We start from the raw sequence: 13,031 nt of genomic DNA on the forward strand, positions 1-13,031 counted from the left end.
CAAGCCCACCCCCATTCAGCGCGCTCTGCAAACCCTTCTTCCTTCTGCAAACCCGTACTCTCTCGCTCGCTGCCTCACCCTCGCCCTCTCTCTCGCCTCTCGCTTGACGCTTGCTCGCTCTCGCTCGCTGCTCGCCCTCGCCTCTCAGTCGATAGCTGGGGAGGTCGCATCTATGGCTACTGGCTCTGGCTCTCTAACTCTTGCTCTCGCTGGGTGACTTGGTCGCTCGCCTCTCTGCATTGCCATTGGGACACTTCGGTTCAATCCTTTGAGGTTTGGTTCAATCTTTGGTTTTGTGTTCTGTTCGGGTTCAAATTCAATACCAGTGACAAGAAATTCTTTTGGTTCAATCTTTGGTGTTGTGTTCTTGTTCTTGGCAGGAAGGCAGTGGGCATCCCTTCATACTCTAGAGACAAAAAGACTAGAGGTAAGTTAATTTATTTGCTTATGTTCTATTTGATATGTATTTTTATTTTATTTTGGCTAATTTAACACCTATAATGAGTTTAGGAATGATGACTTTAGGCTTTTTACTAATTGTTATTTGACTACGTCAGGGATTGTCCTGGCTGAATTGTGTTAATTGTGATTGAATATTTGAATTGTCCATGCTAAAATTGTTAAATTTTCGATTTTATTCTTTGACATGATATGAATATTTATTTATTTTTTAGATGTTTTATTATAAAAAAAATAAAATTTAAATGTACACTACGATTCATGGGCCATTTTTACATTTCGACTCAGGCCCCAAAATCTCAGGTAGGGCCCTGACTGGGCCAAGAACAGGAACCTAGCGTTCTACTTTATCAAGTTTCTTGCTTCTAAGAAGCAATTGGATCCTTTAAATGTGTTTTCTAGTGAATGGTCTGATGAGATATTGTTTGGGAAGGATGGGAATAGAGGCAATGGGTGTGCTTTGGAAGGGCAATGTGTGTGTTCAGAGGACAGGCATTGCATCCCTGAGAGAGGGTACTTTTGCCACCCTGGGCTTGTTTACAAAGAAGCAAGAGTTTGCAGGTATAGGGCCAATGATGCCTCCAGTGAAGCTTAGTTAAGGTATTATTGATTTTATGAATGATATGTTAAATGCAATGAAGCAAAGTTAATGTGGACAGTCAAGGCCTAATCTAATGGGCAGATCCAAGAGTTTAGCTTGCTTCAAATAGGTGTCTTTTTAAATTCAAACCTTTCTTTTTTTTTTTTACTTTCTAATCCTTAAACTTGAAAAGGAGAGAAAACAAGTTAATTATATTTATAGGGTTTAGGGTTTATGTAGCATATGGTGAAACTATGTTACTGTCATAGCATCTCCTTCAATTGCGGCAAAGTATCAAAAATATCCTTAGCCTTTTACAAAGACTATGATTGAACATTGATTGTGATTGTGAATGATGTTTGGTTAGGTTTGGTTTGAGTTAACAACATTAGAAAATGAATTGAATCGAATCGAAAGTAAATATAAATCTCCACACATAATGTATCAATTGCATATGTTCATCAACTCGTAGGATTAGCATTAAGATCTAGCCATGGCTGCCACATGTAGCTCTCGGACTACTTTGAAGGAACTTATGGGTCATCACCTTCACTACTTTGAAGAAACTTAACAAATCAAATTAAACAACCCAAAATGAGGTACTCATTTTTAGTTCAAGACACTTTAAAAATCAAACACTTTGACTAATTGTTTCGAACGTTGATGTTTGTGCACCCCTAAAATGCATGGTTGGAATGGCTTCATTGGTAGACGTGGATATTATGGTGATTCTAGTGCCTCTCTATTTAGGTCAATTTCCCAACCCTCGCAAGCAAATGAACTGAAGTTGTTGTACTCATCAAGGTCATCAGGATCCATATATGCGCAGTTCAGGTCAAAATCCATTTTCCTTTTCCCTTGACATGTGCTTGGTACTTGCAAAGCCCTTTCACCATCTCGGATATCATTTGTACTATCACCATTGTGAGTACTGGGGTAGTCCTAAAAGAAAAAAAGAAAAAAAAGCATATTATATCAAACAAACAATTATTCTAGTAAATTTTATCTTGCGAAATTCTTCACAAACTAAAACAAGACTAGAACAAGAAAAGTATCGATCTTTAGTGAGAAAAAAACCACATTCCAATTGTTCCTGACGAGGAAGACTCTTGTCTTCAACCTGGGAAATGAGGTTGTGCATCTCATGCTCTGGAGATGTGTTATTGCTAGGGATTTTGTCATTAAGATCAGGTATAGGTATAGCTTCATGTTAGGATTAGGAGCTCTTAGAAACTCAATTCAAGATGTCTTGATTGCCAAATCTCTCAGCACTCCTTCCCCGAAACAACCCACAACAAAAAATATAAACTGGAAATAAAAGAACAACAAAGAGATTAAGAAAGAAACAATCAAACCAAACAGCAGGCACAAGCTTTATCCTGGTTCAAACTGATCAAAGGAATAGTCCTACATCCAGCCTCCAATCTGAGAGCAATTTCCACTAAAAACCAGAGAAACAGTTTACAAGAAGCCCTCGACTCTCTACCACACAAGTACACTGCCCCCAAAATAGAGATTACAAAGACTCTCCCACTCTCAAAGCCTTTTCTCTCCTCTCGGCAATCTCACTTGCATTCAGAGACATAATGAATGACAGATTTGTTATGTCCGACTGCCTAGACCTCACCTCCTATTTATGAACCATAGAGGCATTAATTACAAGACCTATTATTTAGCCTACACAAAGACTAAAATATCCCTTATAATAAACATCTAAGTTAACTCTCTCTAACTTAGAAAAAACAGTTGCATTCATCCGCCTAAGGTTCTACCGTCTTCTTCATCTTCTAGACAGAATTCTTCATGCAAAAAACCCAACAAATCTCCACCATTTTTGCATGTGTATCTTCTAGAATCCTACTCCACCAATTGCTCTCTTCTTGTACCTGCAAAACAAACTAATCATTCACAAATATGATTAGTAAACATATCTGCAGCATTATCTTCTCCTGCTACCTTTATCAAATCTATTTCCTTCCTCTCAAGTACTTCTATGATAAAGTGATACCTAATATCAATATGCTTTGTTCTTTTATGATTGCTTGATTTTTAGTCAAGTGTATAGCACTTTGGCTATCACAATTTAAGATTGCCTTAACCTTTCTTCCTAGGAGTTCGCCTACTAAACCTCTCAACCATAGACTCCTTCATAACTTCTGTAACTGCTATGTACTCTCCCTCGGTGGTTGAGAGAGCCACTACCGTTTGTAAATTTGTTTTCTAGCTTATGGTAGTATTCCATTTTAGCCAAAGGAAAGTTGCTACTTGGATAGCTTAAATTCTTTTTAACAAAATAAGGAAAAAAGTTACACTTCAAATCTTGCTCCATTGATGAAGTTACACTTTGTGAGGCTAGCTCGAGATAACTATTTCAATAATTTTCAATAGTGCATTTATGCTATATGTGTTTGATTCATCTTTTTGACTCTAATATTTAAAGTACAGTTGTTATGATTGTGATTTTAACCTTTGTGGGAATTTATTCCTAAATTCATGATATTTATGTGACTTTGTAAGTAGGCTAACTGTACAACTCTTTTCTTGATGGCAAAGCTACCATTACAAAAAATAAGTTTTCTTAGCATTTATTCAAAACGTTGGAGTAAAAACATATCCCCAATTTTTTTCACCATATCCTGAAAAATCCCCCAACAAGTATTTGTTGTGTGTTTGGGCATTTTTTTATAGTTTTCGGTGCTTATAAATTCCGTAAATTGTCTAATATAGAGAAAAAAAAAACTGCTATAAATTGAAGACACAAAAACCTGTTTAAAAATTTGGACACATGTAGAACTTTGTTGGCAATAATGGATAGATTCCACTCTGATACAAGTTTCATGTTATCCAAAGTCGCATCTTTTAGGGGCATACAGCTTTTTCTCTGGCAATAGATGTTTATTTGGGATGCATGGTGTAGAAATGTATGAGCCAGGTAGAACGAATCATTACTTAGCAGAAATATTTTCCTATTAGAATGTTTCATTGGGGCTTTAGCATATTCTAATCTCATCAGGAATCAACTGTAGGTACTTTGACAAAAATTTGAGATATTACCAGCAAGATAATATCTTTATATACATAAAAGAAGGGCTGTAACAGAAGTAGAATGGAATGCCCCATTTTAAACATGTTCAGCAGACAAGTGGTTTAAATACATACAAACCAAAGGATGTAAAATAGCCAGAGATATTACTGAACGGCTGCAAACTTCCTCCAAACAGGAATGACTTTCTTTTATTTAATTAATGAAATCTTAATCTATTTATAAAAATAAAAAAAAGGTTTGGGAGAGGGTCATAAGATGGGATTTTGACCAAGTAAAAATGTCACATTGTTATGAGGCTCTGTCTTGTTTTTTCTCGTTTCATAGTGCATTAAAACTTGGTTTTCTAACAAGGGAGTCATTGATCTAAGAAGTGCAGTATCCAGTGGTATTCTATCTTTATGCCTTTTTCAGATTTTATGATGCCATAAGCTATCAAAGTTGCTGTCATTTAATGCCCTGTCCTATCTTTGATATTTTGTTTGTGTTAAGCTAATAACTTTTTTTGATAACAATGTGGAGATATATATCCTTGAAAGTACAATCTCATAAACTTTTCCAGTTTTCTTGAAGGACATTCTTTAAATTTCCAGCCAAAGGAATTCTGCTTTGGCTGACATTGAAGCTTCAAAAATAATTAGGAACATACTTATTTCCTTTCCTCAGTGATATTTGTAACTTCAATTCTTCAACATACTTTACTTCCTTTCCTCAGTGCTATAGGCATATTTGTTACTTCAATCCTTCAACACTTGTGGAATATTTCATGTTGGTACTTTGCCTACTTCTAATTGTAGGAAAGAGAGTTTACTGTAGTCATTTTCTCGCTTTGTCTTGTGGAATATTTCATGTTGGTACTTTGCCTAATTCTAATTGTAGGAAAGAGGGTTTACTGTACTCATTATCTCTCTTTGTTGTGCAGGGGACAAAAATGAAAGTTAAGCTCTTGCGTATCCTTCTTTTGATTAGTATTGTTACTTTTTTTTAAACCATGGTATTATTATTGTTCTCTATCAAACACTTTTTATGTTTATGTATGTCGTAAATAGATGCTATTTTTCATTTGGCTTTTTTCTTTATTCTCTTATATGGCTTGGAATTAATATCATTGACAGAAGGATAAACTATATGTGTAAACCTGATATTAAGTGTCTAGACAATTACAATCCTGTACTGCCAAAAAATCTGTCAGTTATATTCTCATTTGAATCCTGATTTTCCCTTGAAAGTCTAGAGGGTAAAGAAAAGTGGATACTAGGCAAATGTGGGGAGTGTTCATCTTCTCATGGGAACCCAAACTTCCACAAGCATTATGAATTGCATCTGGATGTCTTTCTGGATTCATGTGTTGATGATAATTAGGGTTTTGTGGCAGTTAAAATACTTGGCTTTTTCTTCAGTTCAATTAAATTGGTAAAATGGTCTTCAACCAGCAGCTTGCTCACCAGTAAAAGAATCTAAAATTTTAGAGTTAAAGTGAAGACATTTCTTGGTGGTGACTGGTTACCACCTATTGATATTTTAACTAAAAGATGTCCCTCTTGAATAATTTTATAAATTTATTGTAGAAGTCTTTAGTTTTTAGACATTCTATCAAGTAATTCAGTTGAAGACATTTTTCAATGATTTGAATTTCATAAATGGGCGATTGTTTTGTTTTTAGTTCGGAAATTGCATAAGTTTTTAATGCTGATAAATATTGTCTCCATAAAAAATTCAATTATTTTAATATGTAGTTTACCAGCTAGCTTTGCGGATTATTATTGTTGTTGTTTTATCTATTTGAAGCCTTTGTTCTTTCTTGACCTAGTCGTCTTGGGACACTGTTGGGATCATGAACAGAGTAAGTTATTGTTTGTTGCTTTCCTGTTGGTGGTTGTTTGAACTTATTGGAAAAGTTAGTGATTATAGTTTCTCCTCTCCATGTATTATAGGTGGCATGCTGTTGCTTCATGGACGTGGGATGCACAGGATGAAACATGTGGAATATGTAGAATGGCCTTTGATGGTTGTTGTCCTGAGTGCAAACTCCCGGGCGATGATTGCCCATTGAGTGAGTGTCTGCCTTTAATAACATCATCTATTGCCATCTTTGTAGTCTCTGTGTTTACCTCATTGATTCTGTACCCTTCATGCCAAGTGGGTTTTACGTAGTTTGACAAGGATTGGCATTCTGTAGTATTATTACCAAGATTTATTGGTAGAACTAACACTTAGATTCATATGGTTCATTTTGCAGTTTGGGGTGCATGCAACCATGCATTTCATCTTCATTGCATCTTAAAGTGGGTAAATTCTCAGACGCCACAAGCACATTGCCCCATGTGCCGAAGGGAATGGCAGTTTAAAGAGTGAGATCACATTGTACGAAATTTTACTTCCCCGAACATATGTGTGTGCATGACTGATTCTTTTAAATTACTTATTTCGTGTGAAAGTGTGTGAAGTTGAGGTAAAATCCTTTCAACTCAATGGTCTGGTTCCTTCATGTTTTCCCCTTCGCAATTTAATGGCACGATCATTAACTCTCTGGGAGACTTGGAAACTATTAGTTATTGTTCTTCATGGCTAAGTTAATGCTTTTTACGCTCTAGCTTCTGCTATAGGAGCATTGATGTTCTTCTACCGACCGGAGAAGAACAAGATGGGACCAGATTGTGGAGTTGAAAAACAAAGTACAAATGCACAATAATAAGTATAGCAACGAACTTATCTTGAATCCCACCAGAAAGAAATTATATGATTTTCAATGCCTCACAGCTAGAGTGGGGTTGGCATAGCAGCTAACCCAGAATAGTTAGTAGTACTATGCAACAGGGAATCAACTGCTCTGATCTTCTTATCGTTTACATTAAGAAAGGTTCTACACCAGCTTAGGTGCAGCATAAAAAGATTCTGTTCTTTCTACCTCATAAAGCCCTCACTCATGACAGGAGTTAGGGTAATATTGTAATAGGCAGATAACCTTATGCCCAAGAAGGCCATAAATGGTGTAGTCTGCAATCATGAATTTCTGTATACTTGGTGCGCATGGTTTGCAGGATATTGTGCATGCCGGATAAGTTTACCTAGTGTTCCCCTAAAATATAGTGTAAGCTTTGTATCAAAAGAATTGCTCCAAAACATAGGTTACTGCAGAAGATTGATCCCCAGCCCTTGTGCTCTTCTTGTAGCTAGTGCTTTCCTCTAGAGGGGCATCTCTCATTGTGGGGCCCCCTAGATGTGTTCTTTATCTATCTATATTTACTTTTGTTTATTTGAGTGTGAGTTGTTGATTTTGGCGGTTAAGATATGGGTTTTGTGAATGATGCATCTTCCAGCCTTATCTAAACTAATTTATTGATCCCTTTATCCCTTTTTACAAGTTTGAAGATATATTCTGATATGGACAAGGGAAGTTTCTAGTGATTGTGACTTCAATTTCTCTCTCTATCTGACTGCTTGAATAATACGCGGGCACCTATGATTCATCATGTCCAAATGTTAGCTACATGCCAAATTGTACATGATCAGATGCCTTGGGATTTAAAAGCTAAAGCACATTTTAGTGGAGATGTGGTATGAGTTTTTGTTGTTTTTAGAATCAAAATTGTAGACCGTTCAAAATAATTATTATTTCCATATAATATACTTTTTTAATATTTATTATTTAGGAGACTATTTTCGAAATTAATTTATTAAATATGTTTTTTTGAGAGCCTAATCTTAAAAATAAAAAAGTAATTTTTGAAATAGAAATTATTTGGGTTTTACAAGTACCTTGGGGAGGGCCAAAAGAAAAATTTTAAAAATTGATGGATGGAATTCTTGTTAGTTGTCGTATAGTGTGTTAATGCCTAGGGTTTAAGGTGGTTGCTTGAATGGTAATGTTGATGTCCAAATAGCATTCACAAAATTTGAATTGGCCTAACTTTCAGCAATAATGTAGAAGAAGAAGAGACGTTGAACTGAGATTGGGATTGGGTTTGGAGAGTTCACTTAAAACTCTTACTAGTAGTTCTGTATATCTGCGGTTGTTGAACGTTAGTTGGCATTAATGAACCAGAAGATGTCGATGACAAATGATAGTGCCATATATTTTTACATTTTGTATGGTCAGGCCTGCTATGTTGCCCCCACGTGCATGGGGCCAGCGCCCCCCTCACTGGCGGGCAACATAGCATTGCCCTTTGTATGGTAATGTTAAAAATGCAAAAGCCCAATTGTATTTGATTCTTGTGAAGTTTAGTTCTTCTTTCACTCACTTGCTAAAAATATAATATGATATTAAGTTACCAATAAATCCACACAGTTTATCCAAAACAACAAATTTTTAAACGCAAGGCTACAGGGCACCATTAACAAACAAACAGGACCACAACAACCGTTCCGCAAGACCCAAGACCCAATCCTAAGAAACCAAATTACAGAAACAGAATCAAATAATTTGCAGACATCAAATCAATCAGCACTGTCCTCCATTAGCCGAAATGAAGAAAAGAGCCTTTAAGAGAGGAACCTTTACATCTCTACCTGCCCATAAGGAAACAATAAAGCTTAAACGTCGCTATCAGCCCAATAAAAAAGAAAAAAAAAAAAGCTTAAATGTTGCTTACTACTCCGCAAATGATATATTTAAATATAGCAAGATCTCTATATATGCGTATACAGTAGCAGCAGGAAAGGATACTTTGCACAATTATTTATTTTAAAATTACACCCGAAATCTCTAAGTATCCATGAAGTTAGATGTACTCTCCTATTACACAAAATTACATTGATCTCCCCGGTTAAACAAACTGTCAAGTATATAAAAAGTTAAAAGGCACATTACATAAATTTATGGGGTATCTTTTATAGTTTTTATCTAATAAGGTAGGTAATTATTGTAATTTTTAAAATGTGAAAAGCAATTTTGGTATTCACATCAAATCTCAAAGAAAAATGGTGTATTTTACTTTTTTAAGATAATGCAAATAACATTTTGATACAATATAATATGTCAATTATATCCATGTATTATGAAATAAAATTATTAATATATAAAACATAGCTGAAGGAGAACAAGGCCAACCCTCCTTTCTTTTTTTGAAGACGGCGTCACCCTAGTTAGTGACCCACCTAAATGAGAAAACAAATCAATACTTCTTTTTAGATAATAACGTTACTAGACGGGTGCATTTTATATATGGCCATAACAAATAACAATCATTGCACAAGACAATAAGCACGATGGACGGAGCCCAGCTGATTAATCACGCGGGGTAGCAATTCAACTCAAATGCGAACGACATGTGAACAACTTCATCTACAGATATCTGATGCACGTCCACGAAAAAATGACAAAATTAAAATAAACATAAATTAATGAAAAATTGTCTGACATATATGTATGTTGGTCAATGGAGATTTATCAATATCAGATTATCTGCCAATTAATAGGTATGGATTGTCAATATCACAGCCTTTAATTTCGTTAAATAATTATTGCCCATTCTTGAGAAATAAAAAGACTATAACGTGATAGTTGAACAAATTACCAGTAATTTATGAAACAAAAATTGATAAAGCTTCGTATATAACGGAACTCGAGAAAGATATTAAAATAGTTGACAATATCGCAACAGGATTATTAGATCAGATAAATAGTTGCGCTGTTAATTTTGTTGTTATGACAATAGAGAGAGAGAGAGAGAGAGAGTACCAACGGAGTTTTATGTGGGAGTTTTAGTGATAGCATAAATAGCATAGATGATGCCAGGGATGTAGCCAAAGAAGGTCAGCAACAGACAGATCCAGAATTCCACCTGCAAGCCACCGCCACCGCCGCCGCCACCGTCATTTTCGTAATTATCATAATCATCAATTTTTGCAAATAAACACAATCAAACGACTGTCTACCGCCATTTCTGCCTCTTTGTTACTAATTCTTTCTTCAATTTTTGTCTCCGTCGTCTATATCTATATCAAAAAAACGCTCTATCTCTGCCATAATCCCTCCGTATAGTAGTATACATCATCAGAACAACTAAAAAACTATCTATAAATGCGCATAGAGAGAGAGAGAGAGAGAGAGGACCTGGCAGCCGTACTTGAGGAAGACGCCAAGGGGAGGCAAGATGATGGCCAGGAGGATATCGATGCAGGTTGCTGTCGACTCGTCCGCCATTTTCTAAACACCAAAAGTTAATTAAATCGCCTCTCCTTCTTCCCGAACCCTAAACAAACGCAGTGATCAGAGAGAGAGAGAGAGATAGAGAGAGTGTGAGTGATGCAGCCGAGGCGGTTGCGAATTTATAGGCGGCCCAAGAGAGAACCGAAAAGAGAAGAGAATATCTATTTTAATAACATTTCCATTTATCTGTAAGTAAGGTACTGAGATTCTAATTGTTCCCCGTAATTTCTTTAAATAATAGTTTATTAGAAGGGAGGAGCGGCGCGTGTCTAGTACGCGTGGGCATCCGAGACCGTTGGATCATCGCTTAAACTCGTGAAATGGCTGAGCGCGATCGTGGTGGCCACCGTATTCTTTGGTTTAGCGTTATACGGTACAAACTATATTTTTGTCACTATAATTTTGTGTTTTTTTTTTTGCATAATTATTTTTTTTTATTATTACACTTTTTGATCATACATTTTTAATTAATTATACATCTCATTAAGAATGTATAACACATACATGCTAAAATACTTAAATTATCCTCATTGCCAACCATTGTCAATTCCCATTGATTATCGTCAACTAAATCAGTCGTCGTTTCTAATAATTGTAACTATCATGCGCCTTCTCTTATTATTATAATTAACTATCAATCTTCTTTTTTTGATGAGACCTCTTACTTTATCTTCTCCAATCATAGTCTTCTCAAATGATAGTGCCTCTGACCGTTCATCTTCTTCTTTAATCATAGTCTTCTCAAATGATAGTTGCCTGTTTGACTAGTTCATCTTCCTCAACCAATGACTTTTTCGTCTTTTCACCTTCTACTGATCTTTGCATCTTTAGCCACCTTCGACACCTTTTTACCGTCGATTGTCGTCGACAACCATCTTCATCTTCCACCATATATAGTTATCGTTCTACACCTTCTCTTCCATTCGTTATACTTGTCACTAACCATCTCCTTATCTTGTCGCCAGCTATTTCTTGTCTTGCCACACAACCCCCTAATCTTATTGCTAGTCACCATCTCTGTTAATCTCACACACCTAACAAACTCCTTTTGTCCTAACATATTTTTTTCTCCATCATCTGCATCCCAATCATAGCAGAAATAGTTGCCGACAATGAGTGTAATTTGGACATTTTACTGTGCATGCATTATGTGCTCATAATCGAAACAACAAAAAATTCGAATAACCACACGAGAAAAAAAATGAAAGTACAAGGATAAAAGTATGGATTTGGCTGCATTATAATTGTTATTATACATAATTTTTAATTTTCTTAATTTTTTTATTAATTGATAGTAAATGTTTGTAATATTTTATAATTAATAAGAGTATAATTAAAAAATAAATAAATTATTAATTATAGTTATAACTATAATTATTAAAATAATTATAACTTTAATTGAATAAATTAAAATTAATAATTTATTTAGATAATAATTTATAATCATATTTAAAAAATATAAAATTAAATATATGCAAGCGTATGGGGTGGCGACCTGTACTTGGGGGGGGGGGGGGGTGAAATTGGGTGATTATGAGGGAGGGGGGCCGCGTTGCCCGACGCGGGCAGGAGATGAATCCTGTTATTAATATTGTGACTAATGCAATCAGCGGTTAATTTGGCAGGTGGGCTACAGCTGTGCTTGGGGGGTGCGTGGCACGTGCTGGCTTTTCCCACCCCATGTGCCCCTCCTAGCATCTGTATTTACTATTTAGTCCCTGCAGCATGTGATGCGTAGCGTATTTATCACCCAAAAGTAGTTGATTTAGGCGTTAGGGTTGGCTTACTTAACCATTAAGCTATTGGAGATTATGAATGCCGCGTGCGCCAAAGCGCGTGGCTCTGGACCCCTGACAATGCCAGGCTCATAGAATCGACGGCTCAGAGATTGGCATTGACTCACGGCAACACAATACACGTGACGCAACCCCGTGTCCGAACCACTAACATGCAAGATGCAACCGCCCTCCCACTTGTGCCAGATAGCTCCCACGTGCGCTTTTAAATTGCACAACTATTCAAATTCCGAGTTAAATTTAAAGGCCAAAAGAATATTACTAAACTTTTACGTTTTTTTTAAGAATTTTAATTTTTTTGTTATTTCAAATGTATTTTTAAATTTATATTAAAAATATATTTATAATTTTAAATATCTATCTAACAAATAATAAGCACGCATACTAATAATTTGTTGATATATCTTCAATTTTTTCTATCTTTCTTTAGTATATCTTATCTCTTCGACTTTTTATTGGCTCTATCTAACTCTCTAACAACATCTCTTTAGCATTCTCTGTTTAGTGTCTCCTCAACTCTTTCTCTCTCTCTCTTTGATTGTGTCTCATCAACTCTAATATCTTTTACATCTTTTTTGACCACTTTTCCTTCAACTGCGTCTCTCGTAAGAAATGACATCTCTAGATTGGCCCCATTTTCAATCCCGCAAACAACAAGAAAATCATTAATTTAGGCACATGAATGACTTGTCTAACCTAATCGGCCTAGGTAACCTAATCGGAGGAGATGTAAGAGACGCTGAAGAAATAAGATATGCAATCAAAGAAAGAGAAAATAAGTTAATTAAAGAGATATAAAAAAATTGTCATGTCAATGTGCAGGCGTATCACTTGCTGCCCAGTTATTTAAATAAGTGATTTTACACAATTTAATGTCACATTTTATAAATATAAATATGCTTTTGGCCTAAGTTGTAAGGTATGTTTGAAACCACAAAAGTTTAAGGTTCCACTAAAAGAAAACACAAATATTTAAGGGTATAAATATATTTGTTTATC

The 13,031-nt window shown here is 35.6% G+C and overlaps 2 protein-coding genes and 1 long non-coding RNA gene across 5 annotated transcripts; 2 read left to right on the plus strand and 1 right to left on the minus strand.

Moving 5' to 3' along the window:
* LOC127801753 (uncharacterized) lies at positions 1-5,926 on the plus strand. 2 transcript variants are annotated; one of them, XR_008023179.1, is made up of 4 exons: positions 1-273; positions 381-427; positions 5,005-5,076; positions 5,893-5,926. It is a non-coding gene; the product is annotated as an uncharacterized LOC127801753 (long non-coding RNA). The 2 variants fall into 2 exon arrangements; XR_008023178.1 differs by having other exon boundaries at positions 4-273; positions 5,005-5,921.
* Positions 5,927-6,005: 79 nt separating this feature from the next.
* On the plus strand, positions 6,006-6,630 carry LOC127801471 (anaphase-promoting complex subunit 11). Its single transcript, XM_052336671.1, has 2 exons — positions 6,006-6,135; positions 6,322-6,630. Exons 1-2 carry the CDS (start codon positions 6,006-6,008, stop codon positions 6,435-6,437), a joined length of 246 nt encoding a protein of 81 aa, XP_052192631.1. The 3' UTR covers positions 6,438-6,630.
* A 1,696-nt stretch (positions 6,631-8,326) lies between these two features.
* Positions 8,327-10,437, minus strand: LOC127801752 (hydrophobic protein RCI2B-like). Of its 2 annotated transcripts, none has more exons than XM_052337132.1 (3): positions 10,141-10,427; positions 9,766-9,868; positions 8,327-8,594 (listed from the first exon to the last, which is right to left on the minus strand). In XM_052337132.1, exons 1-2 carry the CDS (start codon positions 10,228-10,230, stop codon positions 9,776-9,778), a joined length of 183 nt encoding a protein of 60 aa, XP_052193092.1. In that variant the 5' UTR covers positions 10,231-10,427; the 3' UTR covers positions 8,327-8,594; positions 9,766-9,775. The 2 variants fall into 2 exon arrangements, with proteins under 2 accessions (XP_052193092.1, XP_052193093.1); XM_052337133.1 differs by lacking the exon at positions 8,327-8,594 and adding an exon at positions 9,188-9,379 and having other exon boundaries at positions 10,141-10,437.
* Between the last annotated feature and the right edge of the window lie 2,594 nt (positions 10,438-13,031).

This window comes from Diospyros lotus, chromosome 5 (genome assembly GCF_014633365.1).
Source record: "Diospyros lotus cultivar Yz01 chromosome 5, ASM1463336v1, whole genome shotgun sequence".
In the NCBI taxonomy this organism is placed as follows: Eukaryota; Viridiplantae; Streptophyta; class Magnoliopsida; order Ericales; family Ebenaceae; genus Diospyros; species Diospyros lotus.